This window comes from Battus philenor, unplaced genomic scaffold, assembly GCF_028537555.1.
Source record: "Battus philenor isolate CCGP_79_NKW_IND1 unplaced genomic scaffold, ilBatPhil1.0.hap1 SCAF_5, whole genome shotgun sequence".
In the NCBI taxonomy this organism is placed as follows: Eukaryota; Metazoa; Arthropoda; class Insecta; order Lepidoptera; family Papilionidae; genus Battus; species Battus philenor.
The window spans coordinates 6,900,783-6,918,377 of NW_027181715.1; the positions used below are offsets into that span (position 1 = coordinate 6,900,783).

At 30.1% G+C, this 17,595-nt stretch overlaps 3 protein-coding genes across 4 annotated transcripts; 1 reads left to right on the plus strand and 2 right to left on the minus strand.

The window, feature by feature from the left end:
- Positions 1 to 2,149: 2,149 nt before the first annotated feature.
- On the minus strand, positions 2,150 to 3,040 carry LOC137929977 (small ribosomal subunit protein uS7). Of its 2 annotated transcripts, none has more exons than XM_068773143.1 (2): positions 2,937 to 3,040; positions 2,150 to 2,853 (listed from the first exon to the last, which is right to left on the minus strand). In XM_068773143.1, exon 2 carries the CDS (start codon positions 2,842 to 2,844, stop codon positions 2,185 to 2,187), a length of 660 nt encoding a protein of 219 aa, XP_068629244.1. In that variant the 5' UTR covers positions 2,845 to 2,853; positions 2,937 to 3,040; the 3' UTR covers positions 2,150 to 2,184. The 2 variants fall into 2 exon arrangements, with proteins under 2 accessions (XP_068629244.1, XP_068629245.1); XM_068773144.1 differs by having other exon boundaries at positions 2,150 to 2,871; positions 2,937 to 3,011.
- Positions 3,041 to 4,037: 997 nt separating this feature from the next.
- On the plus strand, positions 4,038 to 7,385 carry ScsbetaG (Succinyl-coenzyme A synthetase beta subunit, GDP-forming). The gene is made up of 4 exons (XM_068773142.1): positions 4,038 to 4,927; positions 5,596 to 5,751; positions 6,078 to 6,312; positions 6,875 to 7,385. The coding sequence occupies exons 1-4, from the start codon at positions 4,250 to 4,252 to the stop codon at positions 7,072 to 7,074; spliced, it is 1,269 nt and encodes a 422-aa protein (XP_068629243.1). The 5' UTR covers positions 4,038 to 4,249; the 3' UTR covers positions 7,075 to 7,385.
- Positions 7,386 to 8,487: 1,102 nt separating this feature from the next.
- On the minus strand, positions 8,488 to 16,333 carry LOC137929467 (mitochondrial-processing peptidase subunit alpha). Its single transcript, XM_068772434.1, has 12 exons — positions 16,110 to 16,333; positions 14,988 to 15,226; positions 14,823 to 14,902; positions 14,535 to 14,675; positions 13,524 to 13,661; positions 13,192 to 13,329; positions 12,313 to 12,450; positions 11,779 to 11,851; positions 11,211 to 11,343; positions 10,324 to 10,489; positions 9,234 to 9,366; positions 8,488 to 9,135 (listed from the first exon to the last, which is right to left on the minus strand). The coding sequence occupies exons 1-12, from the start codon at positions 16,166 to 16,168 to the stop codon at positions 8,957 to 8,959; spliced, it is 1,617 nt and encodes a 538-aa protein (XP_068628535.1). The 5' UTR covers positions 16,169 to 16,333; the 3' UTR covers positions 8,488 to 8,956.
- Between the last annotated feature and the right edge of the window lie 1,262 nt (positions 16,334 to 17,595).

Genomic DNA, 17,595 nt, shown 5'->3' on the forward strand with positions numbered 1-17,595 from the left:
TTTTAAAAGATTCGTCGATGTTGGACCACTGTACACGGGTAGAGGTTGTCGAGGAAGATTCCAGCCTTGGAGAGCATATACAAGAAGTTTTGCAACTCATAGATTGGAAAAGCTAGAAATCGTGGCAAGAGGTCACGACGACGTTTGTGTACATAGCCCAACGGCATCTCTCACGCCATTTAGCCGCGCTATTTCTCTATACATTCGCTATCACGTATGCGTCTGTCCGACGTCTTATTGCAACTCTGCTTGGCTCCCTTTTCCGTCTTTGTTACTATTTATAACACTATTTTTATGTTAATAAATAATGATAATCATTTTTGCTCTTACTCTAGACCCTTAGATCCCAAAATGGCACAGATGGGCTGCACCAGTTTCACGAAAGACTAAACAAAGGCCTACATTGGTGTGACAAAATAATGAGGTTCACAATTTGTAAGTGGGGTTCACTAGAATTTATTTGAATTTGATGGAGAAGAATTAAAATCTTGACTTCACGCCCATCAATATAGCAGATAGCATAGGAAGATTTATTAAATGCTAAGTTACTGTTTTTTTTTTGTGAATACTGGCATATTCCTGATCTAATCTTCACATTACTTGTAGAGTTTTGGGAATAGGATAGACATGTAGCTGCTAGGCATCAACCAGAACGAGCTAAATCTTGGTGGTCTATGAAAAAAAATTCTAGTGATCTCTACTTTTCAAGCAGAATATGCCGCTATTGTTGAGTGATTCAATCGGCCCAAATTTACGAAAACTAATTTGCGAGTGTGTGCTCAACACCTTTAGACATTACTTGGTTTGTTTCATTAGGTCTATAGTGTGTACTTGTGGTAAATATAAAAACTAATGATATGTGCATAAATCTTTTAGGTGTCTCCCAGACATATCAAGTTTATTTCTATATAAGAACTGTGAATATCTGACATATTCCATAACTATCAATCTTTATATGCAACTGGTTAAAAAATAATTAGATAAAAAGAGCCTTCTTCCACTGATTTTGACATTAATTAAAACTGCTTATATATGTATGTGCCAATACACATAAATAATTAATTCTTATTACTGGTACTCCATTTCCTTCTGTTAAAGCCATTCTTCTTCAGCCCATAGGTGATAGACTTACCATATTTTCACTGACCTTCAATTTTTTTCTATTCAAGACCGGTAAAAAGGTGGAAGAAGGCATCTCATAAATTGATAGTTTTATTCTAAGATACATCAATAAGAAGTTATTGTTTCTAAATATGGGCATCCAAGCATGAATCCATTATATTCAATCATTAAAAAAATTGCAGCTAATTTTAACAAAGCTGTTAATTATTAACTAACTCTCTGACCTGTAAAACAGTGTAGCAGGAACTGTATGCATTACTGTTTAACAGTCATTTAGTTTCTTTATTAAAGAAATTCTAGCATTAAAAAATAATTATGTTCAAATCAAGTAATTTATTCTTAAATACTAACTTTGACATGTAATTGATTATAATATGTATATATTTTCATTGCCAGAGTACATGTAAATTATTAATTGAACTTAAAATGTGTTTAACCCTTTCCTACACAATAGTTTTTTGTAATCGTTTTGTGAAACTCTCTGCAACTTAACAACACATACAAAAAAAAACACAAACATCCTTATAAATTTTCTAGTTTTTCATAGACTAAAAAAATGTACCATTGTTAGCATATTAAGAGTTCATTTTAGCTGATATATTAATCAATGCATTTTTTATAATTGGCTCCAACAAAATGACAAAATCAAAAAAAATGTAAAATTTTGATACTTGAATATTATGAATAAATGTATTTGTGGCTTTTTTATAATTCAGTCAAGGAATGAAACTCAAAAGTGCTTCAAAGGATGTAAATAATTTATTAAAAATCTGAAAAAATTAAATGTGTCTTCTATCTTATTAAAATAAATGTATCTTCTCAAAACAAATTTACCTATTACTTGTTATATATGCTACAAAAGTATATTCCACATAATCTATTTCCTTGATTTTCTATTACAAAATGTTGCAAAAAACACTGAAATTTAACATTATTTTAATACCCAATAATAACTTAAATGAACAACAGAAGTTTGTCTTTTTAAATTAAAAAAAGAATAAATGAAAAGTGAATGAAAAAACATACATATTTTTAAATTTTATTGATCCACCCTTAAGAAATTTAACGGTTGGATTTAGCAACACGCTCCAGCTCATCTTTCTTCTTGATGGCATAGGAATTTGATGAACCCTTTGCTGCATTGATCAGTTCATCAGCAACACACTCTGCAATTGTTTTGATGTTTCTGAAAGCGGCTTCTCGTGCACCCGTGCACAATAGCCAGATAGCTTGGTTGACACGACGAAGAGGAGATACATCAACAGCTTGACGACGAACAGTACCAGCACGACCAATTCTAGTGGAGTCTTCACGGGGCCCAGAGTTTATAATAGCAGTGACCAGTACTTGAAGGGGATTCTCCCCGGTCAGGAGGTGAATAATCTCAAAGGCATGCTTTACGATGCGAACCGCCATGAGTTTCTTACCATTATTGCGCCCGTGCATCATCAGAGAGTTAGTTAAGCGCTCAACAATAGGACATTGAGCTTTTCGGAATCGCTTGTGAGCATATCTGCCAGCAGAATGAGGCAAATACTTAGCATATTTCTCTTTGACAGAAATGTAATCTTGAAGAGACATATCTGAAACCTGGACATCATAACAGCTCCATCTTCCAAAGAGTTTAATTTCTGGAATGTCAGCCGCCTGCGGCAGTGGCATGCTTTCTACGGCCATGCTGCCCACTTCCATACTTTCGTCATTCCAGTTTTCCTCCGTCATATTTAGCACCTAAAACAATAACAAATACTTTTAACACTTAATACTATTAATCTCAAGAATAATCAAAACAAATTAACAGAGTTAACATTTACTTTTAGGCTAAACAGAAATTATAACCTCGCGTTGTCAAAAGAACACGGGAAAAAGGAAGTGGTCGGGGTTACAGAGACGCAAGTAAAAGCTTGTTGGCAACACTATGAAGTTGCCATATATTTTACTCATATTAAATCAAATTCACAATCCACTTTAGAAATCAAAAATTGTAATTTTTTTACTTTATTTCTTATTCTAGTATTCGTCATGTATTTTATTTTGAAAACAATTAAATTATGTAAATATTCTATGTAAACTGTTCACTCAATTTCATTGATTTTATATAATATTATATTGGACAAATGATATATGTTCAATATAATATCAATATAATACCAAATAAACAAAAAATGTCAATTTTAATTAAAAGTAAGATAAAAGTGCCTTTATTTAATGAAAAATCATTATAAATCAAAAGCGAACACACTTTTGTTAGACAATTAATAGTTGTAAAAAATAATAATAGTTGTTTGTCTATATAATTTAAGAAAAAAATAATAACTTTGTTTTTCAAAGCGTAATATTTATTCTTTAGTATTAATTTTAAAATTGTTTGTTATAAAGTGTAGTTGATAATAAAGTCATTTTATTTTTTATCAAAAAAAATCATTATTTTAATGAAAAAAGACATGGTTTATCCATATTCACTAAATTACTACACTTTTCCTTAAAATTATTTAACATGGGACAATCTCATCAGTATAGTACTTTAATTCCATTATCAAAATCAGGTTGGTAATCTACTAACAGTAAATTATGTAGATTTTTAAGCTACCTACATATCTTTTTTCATTCGAACATACTCTACAATTGATTAATTAATTAATATAATTCGAAGAATTTAACATGTTCTATGACCATGCTTAAGTAAATTTCACGCCAAATGACATAAAAAGGGTTTATTATTTTGAACGTACAACTTATTTGTAATTTTTTTAGATTTAATACTTTCAATTTTGTATTGTTAACACAAAGAATATTAGAAACTCTTAATGTAAACTTTATTGCAACGTTGAGTGATACATATGCACGTAACTATATACACGTTGAGTAATATATATGCGAACAACTATAACCCAAATATCAACATACCTATGAAATTCAAGTTATTTGTCCGCTATCATCGGACATCTGTTATCGCGACTTTATATAATAGCTAAATATTGTTTCGCTCTCCTTTACCAATAACCGACTATTCGTACACGTTTTTCTTATCTTTATATTTATTGGTGCAAGTCTGTAGTTACATAAGTTTCATAATTTTTACGTTTAATGTTGGTTTTTTAAAAATAAACTGTGTACGAAGTTCATTATGGCAGCGCTAAATAAAAGAAATATGACAGTTTTAAACCTTTTGAGTTCTAGAGTAAAATACAGTCCACCGGTACATTCTAGAAGAAATTTAAATCTCCAAGAATATCATAGTAAGGATTTGCTAAAAAAACATCAAGTATCTATTCAGAACTTTCGCCTTCTTGATGCAAAATTAGACTCGAAGATCTTGTCAGACTTTAAAGCTCAAGAGTACGTGATTAAGGCTCAAATTTTGGCAGGTGGAAGAGGAAAAGGACATTTCGACAATGGGTTTAAAGGAGGTGTTCATTTAACTAAAAATCCCTTAGAAATAGTACCCTTAGCTAAAAACATGATCGGTCATAAGTTAATCACGAAGCAAACACCCAAAGAGGGTATATTAGTTGATAAAGTAATGGTAGCAGAAAGCGTTAATATAGTAAGAGAGACGTATATTAGTATTATTATGGAAAGATCTTATAACGGTGCTGCTTTAGTTGCTTCTCCTGCTGGTGGTATGGACATTGAGGCAGTTGCAGAAAAGACTCCACATTTATTGAAGACTGTCCCCATTGATATTTATGAAGGGATAACAGATGAAATGGCTGATGAAATTGCAGCATTTTTAGAATTTAAAGGCACCATGGCAAAGAAGTGTGCAGACGAATTAAAAAAATTATGGGACTTGTTTATTAAGGTATAACAATTTTTTGGTTATATCTTCGTAATCACTTGTATTTTAATTGTGTAGATTGACAAATGATATCTTTTATTATAAATTTACATCTCATCAAAAAAGTCGATTAGTAAAAAAGTATTGTATTGATTTAAATTATTATTAAAATAGACATTATTGGTACTTTGTCTGTAAGAGCCAATATTGACATTCAGGAGGCAAATCAGATATGCTTCATACAACATGCAATATTTCATTTAATTGTTAAGTAATAGACAATTTGTTAAAAAAAATATACTAAATGTTTAATATTATGCTTATATTAACCAAATAGTTATTATAAAGTGATTAGATTTTTAAAAAAGTTTTGGTTAGCAGTATAAACTTATATTACTAAATGTCACTGCCCTCTTTGTGAGATGATGGCTGCCACCTAAACCTCCTTTGTAGGTAGAAATTCATAAAATTATTCATTGCAACGTAGGTGGAAACTCATATACAAGTAAGATTTGACACCCAAAATGTGACTAAGTAATTTTAATTATATACAACACCGTAGGCTTAAACTTTTCATTGATTGTTGTTTTCCATATTAAAGATGTCTAAAAATATTATCAATTTGTAACTAGAAAGTGTCTTCTGTGTCCTATGTATAATATTTTCAAATTTTTTTACTCCTATATTTTTAGGTGGATGCCACACAACTTGAAATTAATCCTTTAGTTGAAACAGATGATGGACGCGTGGTAGCAGTAGATGCAAAAATTAATTTCGATGATAATGCCCAATTTAGACAGCAGGAGATATTTGCTTTGGATGATGTATCGGGTGTTGACCCAAGAGAAGTAAGGCAATTATGGTTATATATTATGTTTGTAACAAGAATAGGTTTTACTATTTTTTTATTGTTTTCCAACTACTGTAACTTCAAAATCAACTTGAGAATTTTAATAAAAAATATACATTTGTTCATTTTTAATATACCTGTTTGTTGGGTAGTAATTATTCTAAAATGCCCTTGACATTTAACATATTGCCATTTTAAAACATCCTTTTCATTTTCATTGTAAACAAGTTATATTATTTTCTTAATAATCATAATTATCAAGATTTTTCTATGGTATTGGTGTATAATGTTGATTTATTTTAACTAAAATTTTATTTATTTCAGAGAGAGGCTGCTTCACTTAATTTAACATACATAGATATGGATGGCAGCATTGGATGCATGGTGAATGGTGCTGGCCTTGCAATGGCTACAATGGATCTTATTATGTTAAGTGGAGGAAGGCCAGCAAACTTTTTAGATCTAGGTGGAGGTGTTGGACAGGCACAAGTCTCAGCAGCATTGAGGATTTTAGAGTCAGATCCAAAAGTCAAAGCAATATTTGTTAATGTGTTTGCTGGTAAGTTATATGCCTAAGGGGTTATGGAATTACTATAGTTATTCTTATTCTTTACCTATTAACCCTTTTTTAACAATCCTTGTTAAGGCAGACCATAAAATCCACATTTACACAAGTTGGTACTGGTAGAGAATGCCTGAAAGCTTTTATGCATAAGTCAATCTAATTTAATATTAAATCTATGTGGTGTCATTGTGGTCACAACATCCATTAAAGCTTAAAGTAGATTGGAAATAATATTATTTAGGCTTTGTATTGTGGGATTAAACTTGTGAAATATTATGTCATAGTCCAAAACATTCAAACTACTGGTCTACTTACTTACTTTACTACTACTTATTGGTCTTATTAAATATTTAGTAAAAAAGGACATAGGATTTTTTTTTCTTGTGGATTCATAAAAAATTGTTTAAATCGACCGAGAAACAGTAAGTTTGTAAGCATGAAAAAAGACTATGAAGTAAAATTATTTGATCTGATGTAACATATTGATTTAAGGGTGAACTCGTGTATAAAATGCTTCACAAATTTTGATATAAAGTGAAGCTATGTTTTATTACAGGTATTGTAAACTGTGCTACAGTTGCCAATGGTATAGTAGCAGCTTGTAAAGAGAGCCCTCCAAAACATCCACTTGTTATTCGCTTGGAAGGTACTAACGCAGCCATTGCTAAGAAAATCCTTGAAGAATCAGAACTTCCATTCAAAATAATAAATGATGCAGACGAAGCAGCTAGAACTGTTGTGAAATTAGCACAATAATAAATTATAAAATAATAGCATTCTAATTTTTTAATTGAATAATATATATGGGTAGGCTATTTACTTAAGGTTAAATAAAAAAAATGTTAGGCTACCATTTTAAGGGATATGGATAAGCTGAAAAATATAAATAAACATATGGTTACTATTTTAAAGCTGTTAGCTTGGCATAATTTTGAATTATTTTCTTTGAAATCCTGTTTCGTTTTTATTATTTCAAATGCTCAAGATACTTATATAACTATTTAATAAGACTGAAAAATCATTACTATCAATATAATATGAAACCTAATAATTGTTACAGAAACATGACACATGTATATAACTGAAATTGTTATTTAAATTTATACACATTTTATATTTAAAAAACAAAGTAATTTCATTTGAAACCCATTCCTTCTTAGAAAATAATATTTTTTTAAATCAGAAATCGAACATTTGGATGCAAATTAATTTGCAGTCAGCGTATTATAAAAAACACTATTGTATTTGAAAAATACAAGTGAGTAATATACGTACTAACGAATATCACATGCTTGCTTCTGCGATTATAATAGTTCCATTCTTTATCTTATGCTGACTAATAAAAGCCGTCTCCAAAATTTCGTACTAAAAGTTGTTATAGGTAAGACTGAATCTGAAAAACTATTTTTATTAAAATAAGTCTAGGCATTAGCAATTCCGGATCTTATGGAATTCCAGGATGATAAAACCAGACCGCAGCGTGATTTTTCCTAAAGGTTTTCAGCAATATACTGTGGTGAATATACTGTAATTTCGTATTCGGTTCAGTTCAGTTTCGTATTCACGAAAAATCAATTATTTTTAGAGATAAGTCTAGCAACAAATGAATTCATACTCTGGCGACGAGTAATTACCGCTAAACAATATTATAGTATTTTCCATTTATGTCATATGGTATCTTTAGCTTATTTGGATTTGTTGTTAGTTACACGGCGTATTTTTTCCAAAGCTTCTCTTTTCGTGGTACTACAAATATTTATAAGTCATCTGAGATGAATAACGAGCTTTTTCAATTAGATTAACTATAGAGAAAGCGTTACATTTCTCTTTAATAAAATAGTATAGTACTGTGTAGGTTAATTTGGGATCAAGTTTCATAGTTCATATTTAATAACTTCCATAGTCGACTAAACAGCATATTTCTTCGCAGTATAAGGTATAACTTTATAAAAGGGATTCATCGCCAAATTTTAGAATACTTAGGATTAAAAAATTAAAAAAAAAATGTAACAAGAAGTGAAGTTATAATGATGACAATAATTACAAATTTGTTCTATAATTATTTATTCATTACAAATAATAATATACAGTTTGAGTGAATGAATTACTTTGCTAAAAATTAAGTCAGAAATTAATGTTAGCTAAGAATCAATATCAAGTACAGCTGTTTAATATTAGCGTTTTGTAAACTCGATTATAGTCTGCTTTACATAAAACAAAGTTTTTATTTAAAAGATTTGCATACCCACTAACAGGAAGTTTAAGATTAAAAATAATACTCAAGATTATCTAAGAAGGTTTATTAAGGTTTTTAATTTATTAACATACTGTACTTATTAATACAACTGCAGTTCTAGTGTTCAGGGTGTACCAAGTATTAGGCAAAACCCTGTACAGGTCTGTTTAGGTTTTAGAAGGATTCTATTCGGGTTCCATACGAAAATGTTGTAATCATGGTCACCACTGAGAACTTAATCTTGAAATGTTAGTTTGCAACTCTTTTGCTCTTCAATAAAAACACAGAAATTAAGGTGGAACGTTAATAAAACCTCGATAGAATGAATAAACTAACCTTTTATTCCTAAACATGACCAAAATAATCTTTTGTTTTCAACATAACACCTATTTTATTTTAAATTTAAACTCTGAATAAATTGAGTCGTCGTCCTTGTGGCGCGTCACTTTTGTCCAGTGTCATGTTTGCCTGGATTTCTTCGAATGTAGGTAAATGCGTTAGTTTTCCACGTGCGGCTACTGAAGGTCTTTTACTAAGCATTTTCCTTGCTACACGTACAATGTCGTCAGCAGTAATTTTTTCTGTGGAATTAATTGTTGATTAAATAACAGAATACTCAGAAGAAATACTATATATACATAAATGATTTTCAATAAATAATATAATTTGTTTTTCTAACCAATTTCATTAATGAAATAGGATGGCGGTTTCCTCTTCCCGGTCGCTAATACTTGACGGCCAACATCCTCGAATACAACAGGTCTTGCTTCCAAATTCATCAGCAACATTGACTGGAGTTGTGTTTTAGCCCTCTGCGAAATCATACATTCCAATTTATCACATTTAAAACACAGCTATTTCTCCAAATCAAAATGTTGTTATATTGTCTCATGTCAACTTACTTAAGAATTACTCGCTAAGCATGTGTAATTAATAGAATACATTTAGATATTTATTAACAAAAAGCAAGTCTACATATAAAAATACTATGCTAAGTTTGCATGACAGAGTTAATTTAGCGCGTTTTCAAACGCATTTTTTGTACGCGTGATTGTAGTGAATGTCAACAATTGGAAAGAAATAAAATAATACCTTTACATAGCAACTTTTTTTTTTAAATAATAATTCGGAGCTATTCGAAAAACATAATTATTTTATGGCCTTAAATATAATTAAGGATTTAAATTTTATAAGTATTTCTCTGCAACATTTGTTGTATGTATATCCTTCACCTTTCTATATACTGACATCCAATGAATGTTTATTGATGATGCTAATTTTAAGATTATTTTTGGAGAAGCATTCCGTCAAGATTTTTAAAAAACACCTGTCAGTATTCAAGGTCGATCCTAAATACCGCTTTAATATTTTTGTTCCTGTGTTGTCAAATCATTGACTACAACCCAAAAGATATCAATGCAAAAACGCCAAATTAAGGACTAAATTGAAACCAACAAAAAAAAACTAGCACAGGAACAGACAGATCTAAACTTGCATTTGGTCCCCATGTAAACGCACATCCTTTTTTTGACATAAATGAGCAATAATACGTGCATTCTCTAGTACCCACTCTACCTGGTAATTACAATATATTATTGAATGATGTTCAATTATTTGTGCATAATAAAACATATTGTAATAATTTAGACAAGTTTCACGTTTTTAATAAGAGTTTAAAAGAATGGTACTTGTAATGTATAATTTAATTCTAATTTTAATCAACAGTAAAGAATGTTTTATAACTATTGGACATATCAAATGGTATTTACCCGTAATTCAGTTTCGCCGACTTTTCCGGCCATGTTGGACAGCTCGCGTGCGATGACCAGCGTGGTGTCATAAATGCGATTGGGCGGCGACGCAGAGTGCACACAGAACAAACCGGTGTCCACATAAGCGTGATTATATGCAGTCGCATTGAACATCCAGTGATATCTGACGACCAATCAATCGTTAATTTATTTTTTATCATCCACTGGTTATATACCAATTTTTAATCACTTTTATCAAAATACATACAGACCCGTAGAGACACTGAATATGAAAAGTAATCATCATAGGCCAAGTTTTGATAAGTCCTATTATATGAGTAAGTTGAAATGGCAGTGGGCAGGGTACATAGCTCGCAGAACAGATGGCCGCTGGAGCTTTAAGACAACTTTGTTAAGGTCGTCGGAAGATGTTGTCTGTTTCTAACCAGTGTTGTTGCAAATCTATAGGGTAGCCTATATCCAGCAATGGATGTTCTTTGGCTGTAATGATGATATGAATAAAATATTGTGTAATTAAAGAACTGTGATTTTCTTATCAGCTATAGAAACACAAACATATGTGTGTAGCATTTCAATTTGATCAGTCAAGGATTCTCATTCATTATATATCGAATCGAAGGTTTCGTTAGATACATATTAAATAAAACCTTTAACTGAGACCTCTTTATGTAACATCTTTCTGTGTGATTAAAGCATTTGACGGCCTCCCAATCCAAGTAATAGTAATGTGTTAACTCAAGTCAAAACACGCGAGGTTGCTTATGAGCTTTAGATATTTCAAAAAGTTCTAGACTAAAGTCTTCAATGCTCTACCATTTCAAAATAGGTGTAGCTGTATATGTCAGCAGGCAAAAAGTGTTACAGAAATAATTTTTAGTTTTTACCTGTTAAGAACATTTGTGTAAAGGCGGGTGTACATTCCTTTCCCTGGACCGCCTGCAGAAAAAGATCCACCGCCACCCATCATCATGTTCAAAACGCATGTGGCTACGAAATCCGGAGCGCTATGAGCACAACCTGAAAATAACAACTCATTAACAGTTATCTATTACATAGACACATATTTACGTAAATCGACGCTATAGCTTATTATGGAAAGCACTTGGTATTGAATTCCTGAAATAAATAGGTAAGTGATGTGAATAACTTACTTGAGACACAATAGTGACAAGTTTACACATTTATATTAGTAATTCATTGAAGTTGTCTCAATTAATTCTTAACAAAATAACTTTAGGTAAATATGTACACTCCATTTTTGCTTGTTGGATATAGGACGCCAGAATTAATGATCGAGAGTTTCGAAAAGGATGTTTTTATCTAAACTTGATTTTGTAAAGGTTTCGTTTGTATCAAGAAATAACCTATACTTCAAGAATATATGTTTATTTAAAAATCAACAGTGAATGACATGTTCATTTGTTTAAATTGCCTTCAATTATAATTACTTACTTTCTATTCCAATAACAACATGGGATAATTCAGGTAAGTCTGAACCTGGATACAATGGCACTTCACATTCATCCTAGAAAGAAATATTAGTAATTAGGAATTATTACATTAAAGTTTAAATTTCCATTAAGTGACATTATGGGCACAAATTCCACTGGATAGCGAACTGCCAAGCTCTTTAGTTACTTAGGCAAGCAGACCATGACAAAGGCCGCAAAGACATTCAGAAGTGGAACTTGGCTTAGGCTGAGATTCCATACATGTTTAGCATTCTGACATTGATGATTGGTTCCTACTATCAGACCACAAAAGAGCAAAGCGTTTACCTTATGATATGTACATTATATATATATATATATATATATATATATATATATTGCATATTTTTAGTCAGCATTGAAGTCTTTAAGGTGAACAAAATTTTTAAAAACTATAATTACAATGTGATGGAAAATCTAGCAAAAAGGAAATTAAGTAGAATTAAATCATAGAATGATAATATTGAAAAAGCCTTGTGGAATTATAATATCTTACCTGTATAATACCACCAGTATAATTTGCAACAGTCTTGTCCACTATTTGTGTAAATGATTCACTGTTTTCCGAGCTCCACATTGGTTTCATATCCACAAAGTATTTTTGTACATGTTCAACAAAAGGTTCATGGTCCACCTGTAAATTGTGAATGCGTTTTAATCATTAGAAATAACAAGAATTATGACTTAAACTAACATCTTTTTTTGGGACTCCTTCAAGCTTAGATAGACACTCAAAGAAGAAAATAATCTTGGTTTGGGTCAATGTTCACTCTGTTTGAAAAAAAAATCTTTTAAAAACAGGTACAATTATTTATTGTAAAATTAAATCAAAATTAGAACAACCAACTAACACCCTAAAGTAAAATATTCAAAAATAACCTTCACTGCATATTCATTTAATATATTTTTTTGTTTACAGAGTTTGGCAATTGTTTAATCAGTGACTAATAACTAATGATTCTTCTAAGGGTAGTTTTTAAAGCCTGTATAAGTTTTTTATTACATTATTTGATATCAGCGACTTGCGACCGCAAGTCACGGGTTCAATTCAAGGGATACAGTCTTATATATAATTCACACATTGTGCATTAATTACATAAGATTGGCAATGGTCACAAACAAGTTTTCAGGGGATAGGCTACTGCCTATTGTGCTATTATGTGCCTACTGTGTTATTATGATATGCAGATACTACTGTATCTGCATATCATAATAGCACACTGCAATTGTTTACCTGCCAAGTGTGGTGCAATTATAGTATATCCCTCTCGAAGATTCCTTTGGGGGAAACCTACGCCTTGCAGTGGAGTCTATGGACTGAAACTACAAAATCCAATATGACCACATGATATTTAAAAAATAAAAACTTTCTTACTCCCACAGCCGCAACCACCATTCTATCAGGTGTGTAGTGATTTTTCAAATAATTTATTATAGTTCCTCTGTCAATCTTAAGTACATTTTCTTTGGGACATATTTTTGGTAATCCTAGAGTGTTTCCTTTGTATGCAGCCTGAAATTATAAAAAAACTTGAAATATCCAAACATATTAAATACTATACTTTGTACCATTTCTGTTCTTATTCCTGTAATTATTTTATGTAGTATAAAGTACTTTCGTGAGAAACCTTAACAGATATATATATATATATATATATATATATATATATATACATACACATATATGTACTATAGTAATATACTTACTGCATGAATCATATCCATTAAAATTGTTTCTTGCTCTGGCCGCATGGATAATGTTTCTAATTCAAATGCCACTGCTTGCCTTGCTGCTTCAATTTCATCTGAAGATAATTGTGGTCTTAAGGTCACTTCTGCCAATACCTGTAATTGGGTAATAGACAAGATTAATAATCATTTTTATGCTTGCATGAAGCTCTGCCATAAGATTGTTAACTTTAAATTATTAATTATTTATTTAATCAAATCTAACATTTGTCATAGCAATACATATTTTCAGTGGCGTACCTAGGGGGGGGCGGTGGGTGCGGTCCGCACCGGGCGGCACTTACTTTGGGGCGGCATTTTTTAAATTTACTTATAGTTGTAAAAAGCAACATATTCATTTCATATTTATTTTCTTTCTTGAATAATAAATTAAAATTCTGTTCCCAACATTGTAATTTTGTTAAGAATTTTTTTAACAATTTCAATCAGTGTCGGTAGTTGCGAAAGAAGCTTCTCAAAATTGAAGTTGATAAAAAATTATCTTCGTTCTACAATGAGTCAATTAAGACCAAAAACTCTTGCAATATTACCAATAGAACAAGAAATTACAAATAATTTTAATTTTGAGAGCATTATACACGATTTTTCTAGTATGAAAGCTAGAAAGAAGAGTAGATATTATATAAATATGTTTACGAGTGCATACACATATGTCTAAAAAAATTACTCTGTGTATTAATTAATATTGATTAAATAACTTAATAATTTATTTATGTGTATTAATTTATAAAAAACCACTATTTGATTGACTTATAATAGAAGGGGCGGCAAACTGGAGATCGCCCCGGGCGGCAAAAGTTCTTGGTACACCACTGCATATTTTAGTAATATTCACAACATTTTATAATCATTAATTTTAAAACAGACAACAAAATAAATAAAGTAAAAAATTTCTTTTGTGTAATTTTAAAAATGAACGACTTTTAGAAATGAAGTCAATAATAGACTTATATTTAATTCAAATTATACCTGTGTAATAGCTTCAAGGCCTCTAGAATCAGCACTGGTTGCATAAACAGTGGTATCTCGAGAACCTTGGCAATCACAAATTCCGCCATGTCTTTCCAGTTCTCTTAACATCACATCTCTTGTAGGAAATTTATGAGTGGCCTATAAATAAAAGAAGTAAAAAAATCATAATTGATTCAAAAAAGTTGGGTAAGGTGTTCATTAATTTAAGTGTGAAAAGAATAGTGATATAATAAGGAACAAGATCACTTCACAATTAAGATATTGTAAATATCAATTTTTACTCACACCAAAACTGAGTTTTTCAAGGAAGTGACAGATGCCATTAGGGTATGCTACTTCATATCTTGGCCCAGAATCTATTACCACTGTAATAATAACATTGTTTTAATTTTTGCACATTTAAACATGTTACTAAAAATTTTAATAAATATATTACATTTATAAGCTTACCTCCTGCAGTACAAAATTGCCCAAATTTTTTTTCTGAGGCTACTCTTAGACCATTACTTAAGACTGTAACTTCAGTAATGGAATCTTCAGATTTAGCAGAGGAGTAAGTCACGGGGGGTAGATTTGGAAGAGGCTCTGACAGAGGTGGGATAGTTGAGCTAACTTTGATAGCTTGCTGTGATCGTTCCGATTCTTGGCTAAAGTTTCTTCCACTAAACCTTATGTTATTTAACCTAGAACTGAATGTAAAAAATATGTATTAATAAAGACAAAGAGAGTAAATAAATTAAGGTGTAAATTTTAGAGATGGCTTATTAGCCGCTAGATATAAAGAAAATTGAGACATAAAGACATCCCAACAACATAAGTGGAATTACTAAATTATAAAATGGGTACTGTGATTTTAAGATCATATAATATTCATATTATCATAATAATATACATTTATTGAAATTTCATATAGATATAGCATATTAGATATTAACAAGAATGTATTAAATAATAACAGAAATAATTAAATATGTATTCAACTCTATAATTAATATGTATTAAATATCCTAAAAGAATTTTAGAAATAAGGGCACCACCTATTGAAAATACTTCTAGAGACAAAGACTAAAAGTTAATTTTGTATATAAGAAAAGGTACTTTTTAAATTGAATTGCAACTGGATTTTATAATATTTGTATTACAATATTTCTATTTGATAACACCACAATAAATTTATTACTGCATCAATTTTTTTATTTTTTAATAAAGTAATATAAATCTGACTACCCTACAAAGATATTTTTATAAAATTCGTTTCTAGTTGTCATGGTTTAAGAACAAGAATGTCTATTACTTTTCATATTTGTACATTTCATATATACATTTTATGGTATAACTAAAAATTAATATATGAAAAAGTGTATATATTATATACAAGCCAATATATATATATATACATACTTACATCCAAGGAGCCGGTCAGAAAAAACAATCTATTCGAGATTTTAACACATAACCTTTAATAATCAATTAATGTTATCAAGGTCGGGATAAATTGCTACTGTTCTAGGTTTCAATATATTTGTTAGAAATAAAAAGAAAATAGTCAAAATAAGACATATTCCTGCTTACCCATTTTTAATAGAAAACAATCTCGTAAAAAGAACTTTCATGTCTGTTACATGAGACATGGTTCGGGGGAACAATGATGAAATACTTTGGTAAAATAACCAAAGTATAAAATTTTAGATTTCAAGTGAATATTTATAAACAGCAAACCACATAAAACAATTTTTGGAATTTTTGTTATTCGATGTACCATAAAATATATTGTACAAAACTCACTGACAATTACATTGATAAATGTCAATGGAATGTCTAACAGTATATTATCTATGATACATGTATTACTAAAGTTCATATATAATCTAGTAATATAGTATAGTATAGTACTCCGCACCAGGGACGGTAAACATATTTTAATGATTTTTGCATAGCATAATATGATTTTGTTTTTTTTGAAACAACGATAGTTTCTAAAATTAAAACAATTTTTGTTTTTACTCGTTATGTTTTGCAATAATTTAAACCATATTAAAATTTTTAACTATGTTTGATATTTATTTATTGCACAGGGGCAGAATATTTTTTCTGTTGTATAATGAAAATAATAGTAATTTTGAAAAGTATCATAGATCACTATCAGATTTTTCATTAGGTTCATTAGGTTTATTATTAGGTAGGTTAATATGATTTTGTACAAAAATTTAAAATTTTATTTAGGTATACATTTTTGTTATGAGATATGAGAGTGACCATTAGCCCAGTCATTTCAATGGCTATCGTTTCCGTCAAACGGAATCGATTCTTATGCTATATTTGACAGCAGAAGTTAGCAAATTGAAACTGTATTCAGTTTCACTGAGCAAAAAAGCGAATTGTTATGACACTGACAAATCCACTTGTAAATCACATGTGCCAGAGACGCTCCATACATTACTATGTATGCTGTAGCCAGCAAGTAATGAAATTTGATTGCTGAACTAACAAAACGTACATTCCTATATTTTAAGATTATAAGACTTCAGGGACGTAAAATTGTGTAACTATGTAATTTTCGAAACAAAATTTTATTTAGATTTAGAATAGGTAGATCGAGTAAACAATGGGTAGGGTGTTTTTAAAAAATAGAGTAGTTAATTATTTTCCTATTACCAAAAACTGAGTACTCTTTTATTAACGAACAATCAAAATTTAAGACACAAGTTTCCTAAAGGAGTTTCTTAAAAGCGTATGCAAGACGAAAATATAACAATAGTTTTTTCCGGCGATATTTTCTTAAAATGAACGACGACTTCATCAAACAAAAATAAACTGTATCCTTATCAGTAACTTATGTAGCAACGAGCAGATGCGTTTCTAGAATTCAGCGTGGGTTTTCAGTTAATAATTACGGATAATTACAAAATAAATTTATGATATCATTGAAAATTTTAAGAAATTATATTGTTCCTTATATTTATATTGTCTAACAAACTTTGCTTTTCCTTTTGTTATATTTTTTGTGTACTTTGTCTTTGATTAAAATTCATATACATATTAAAAATATGTACACATC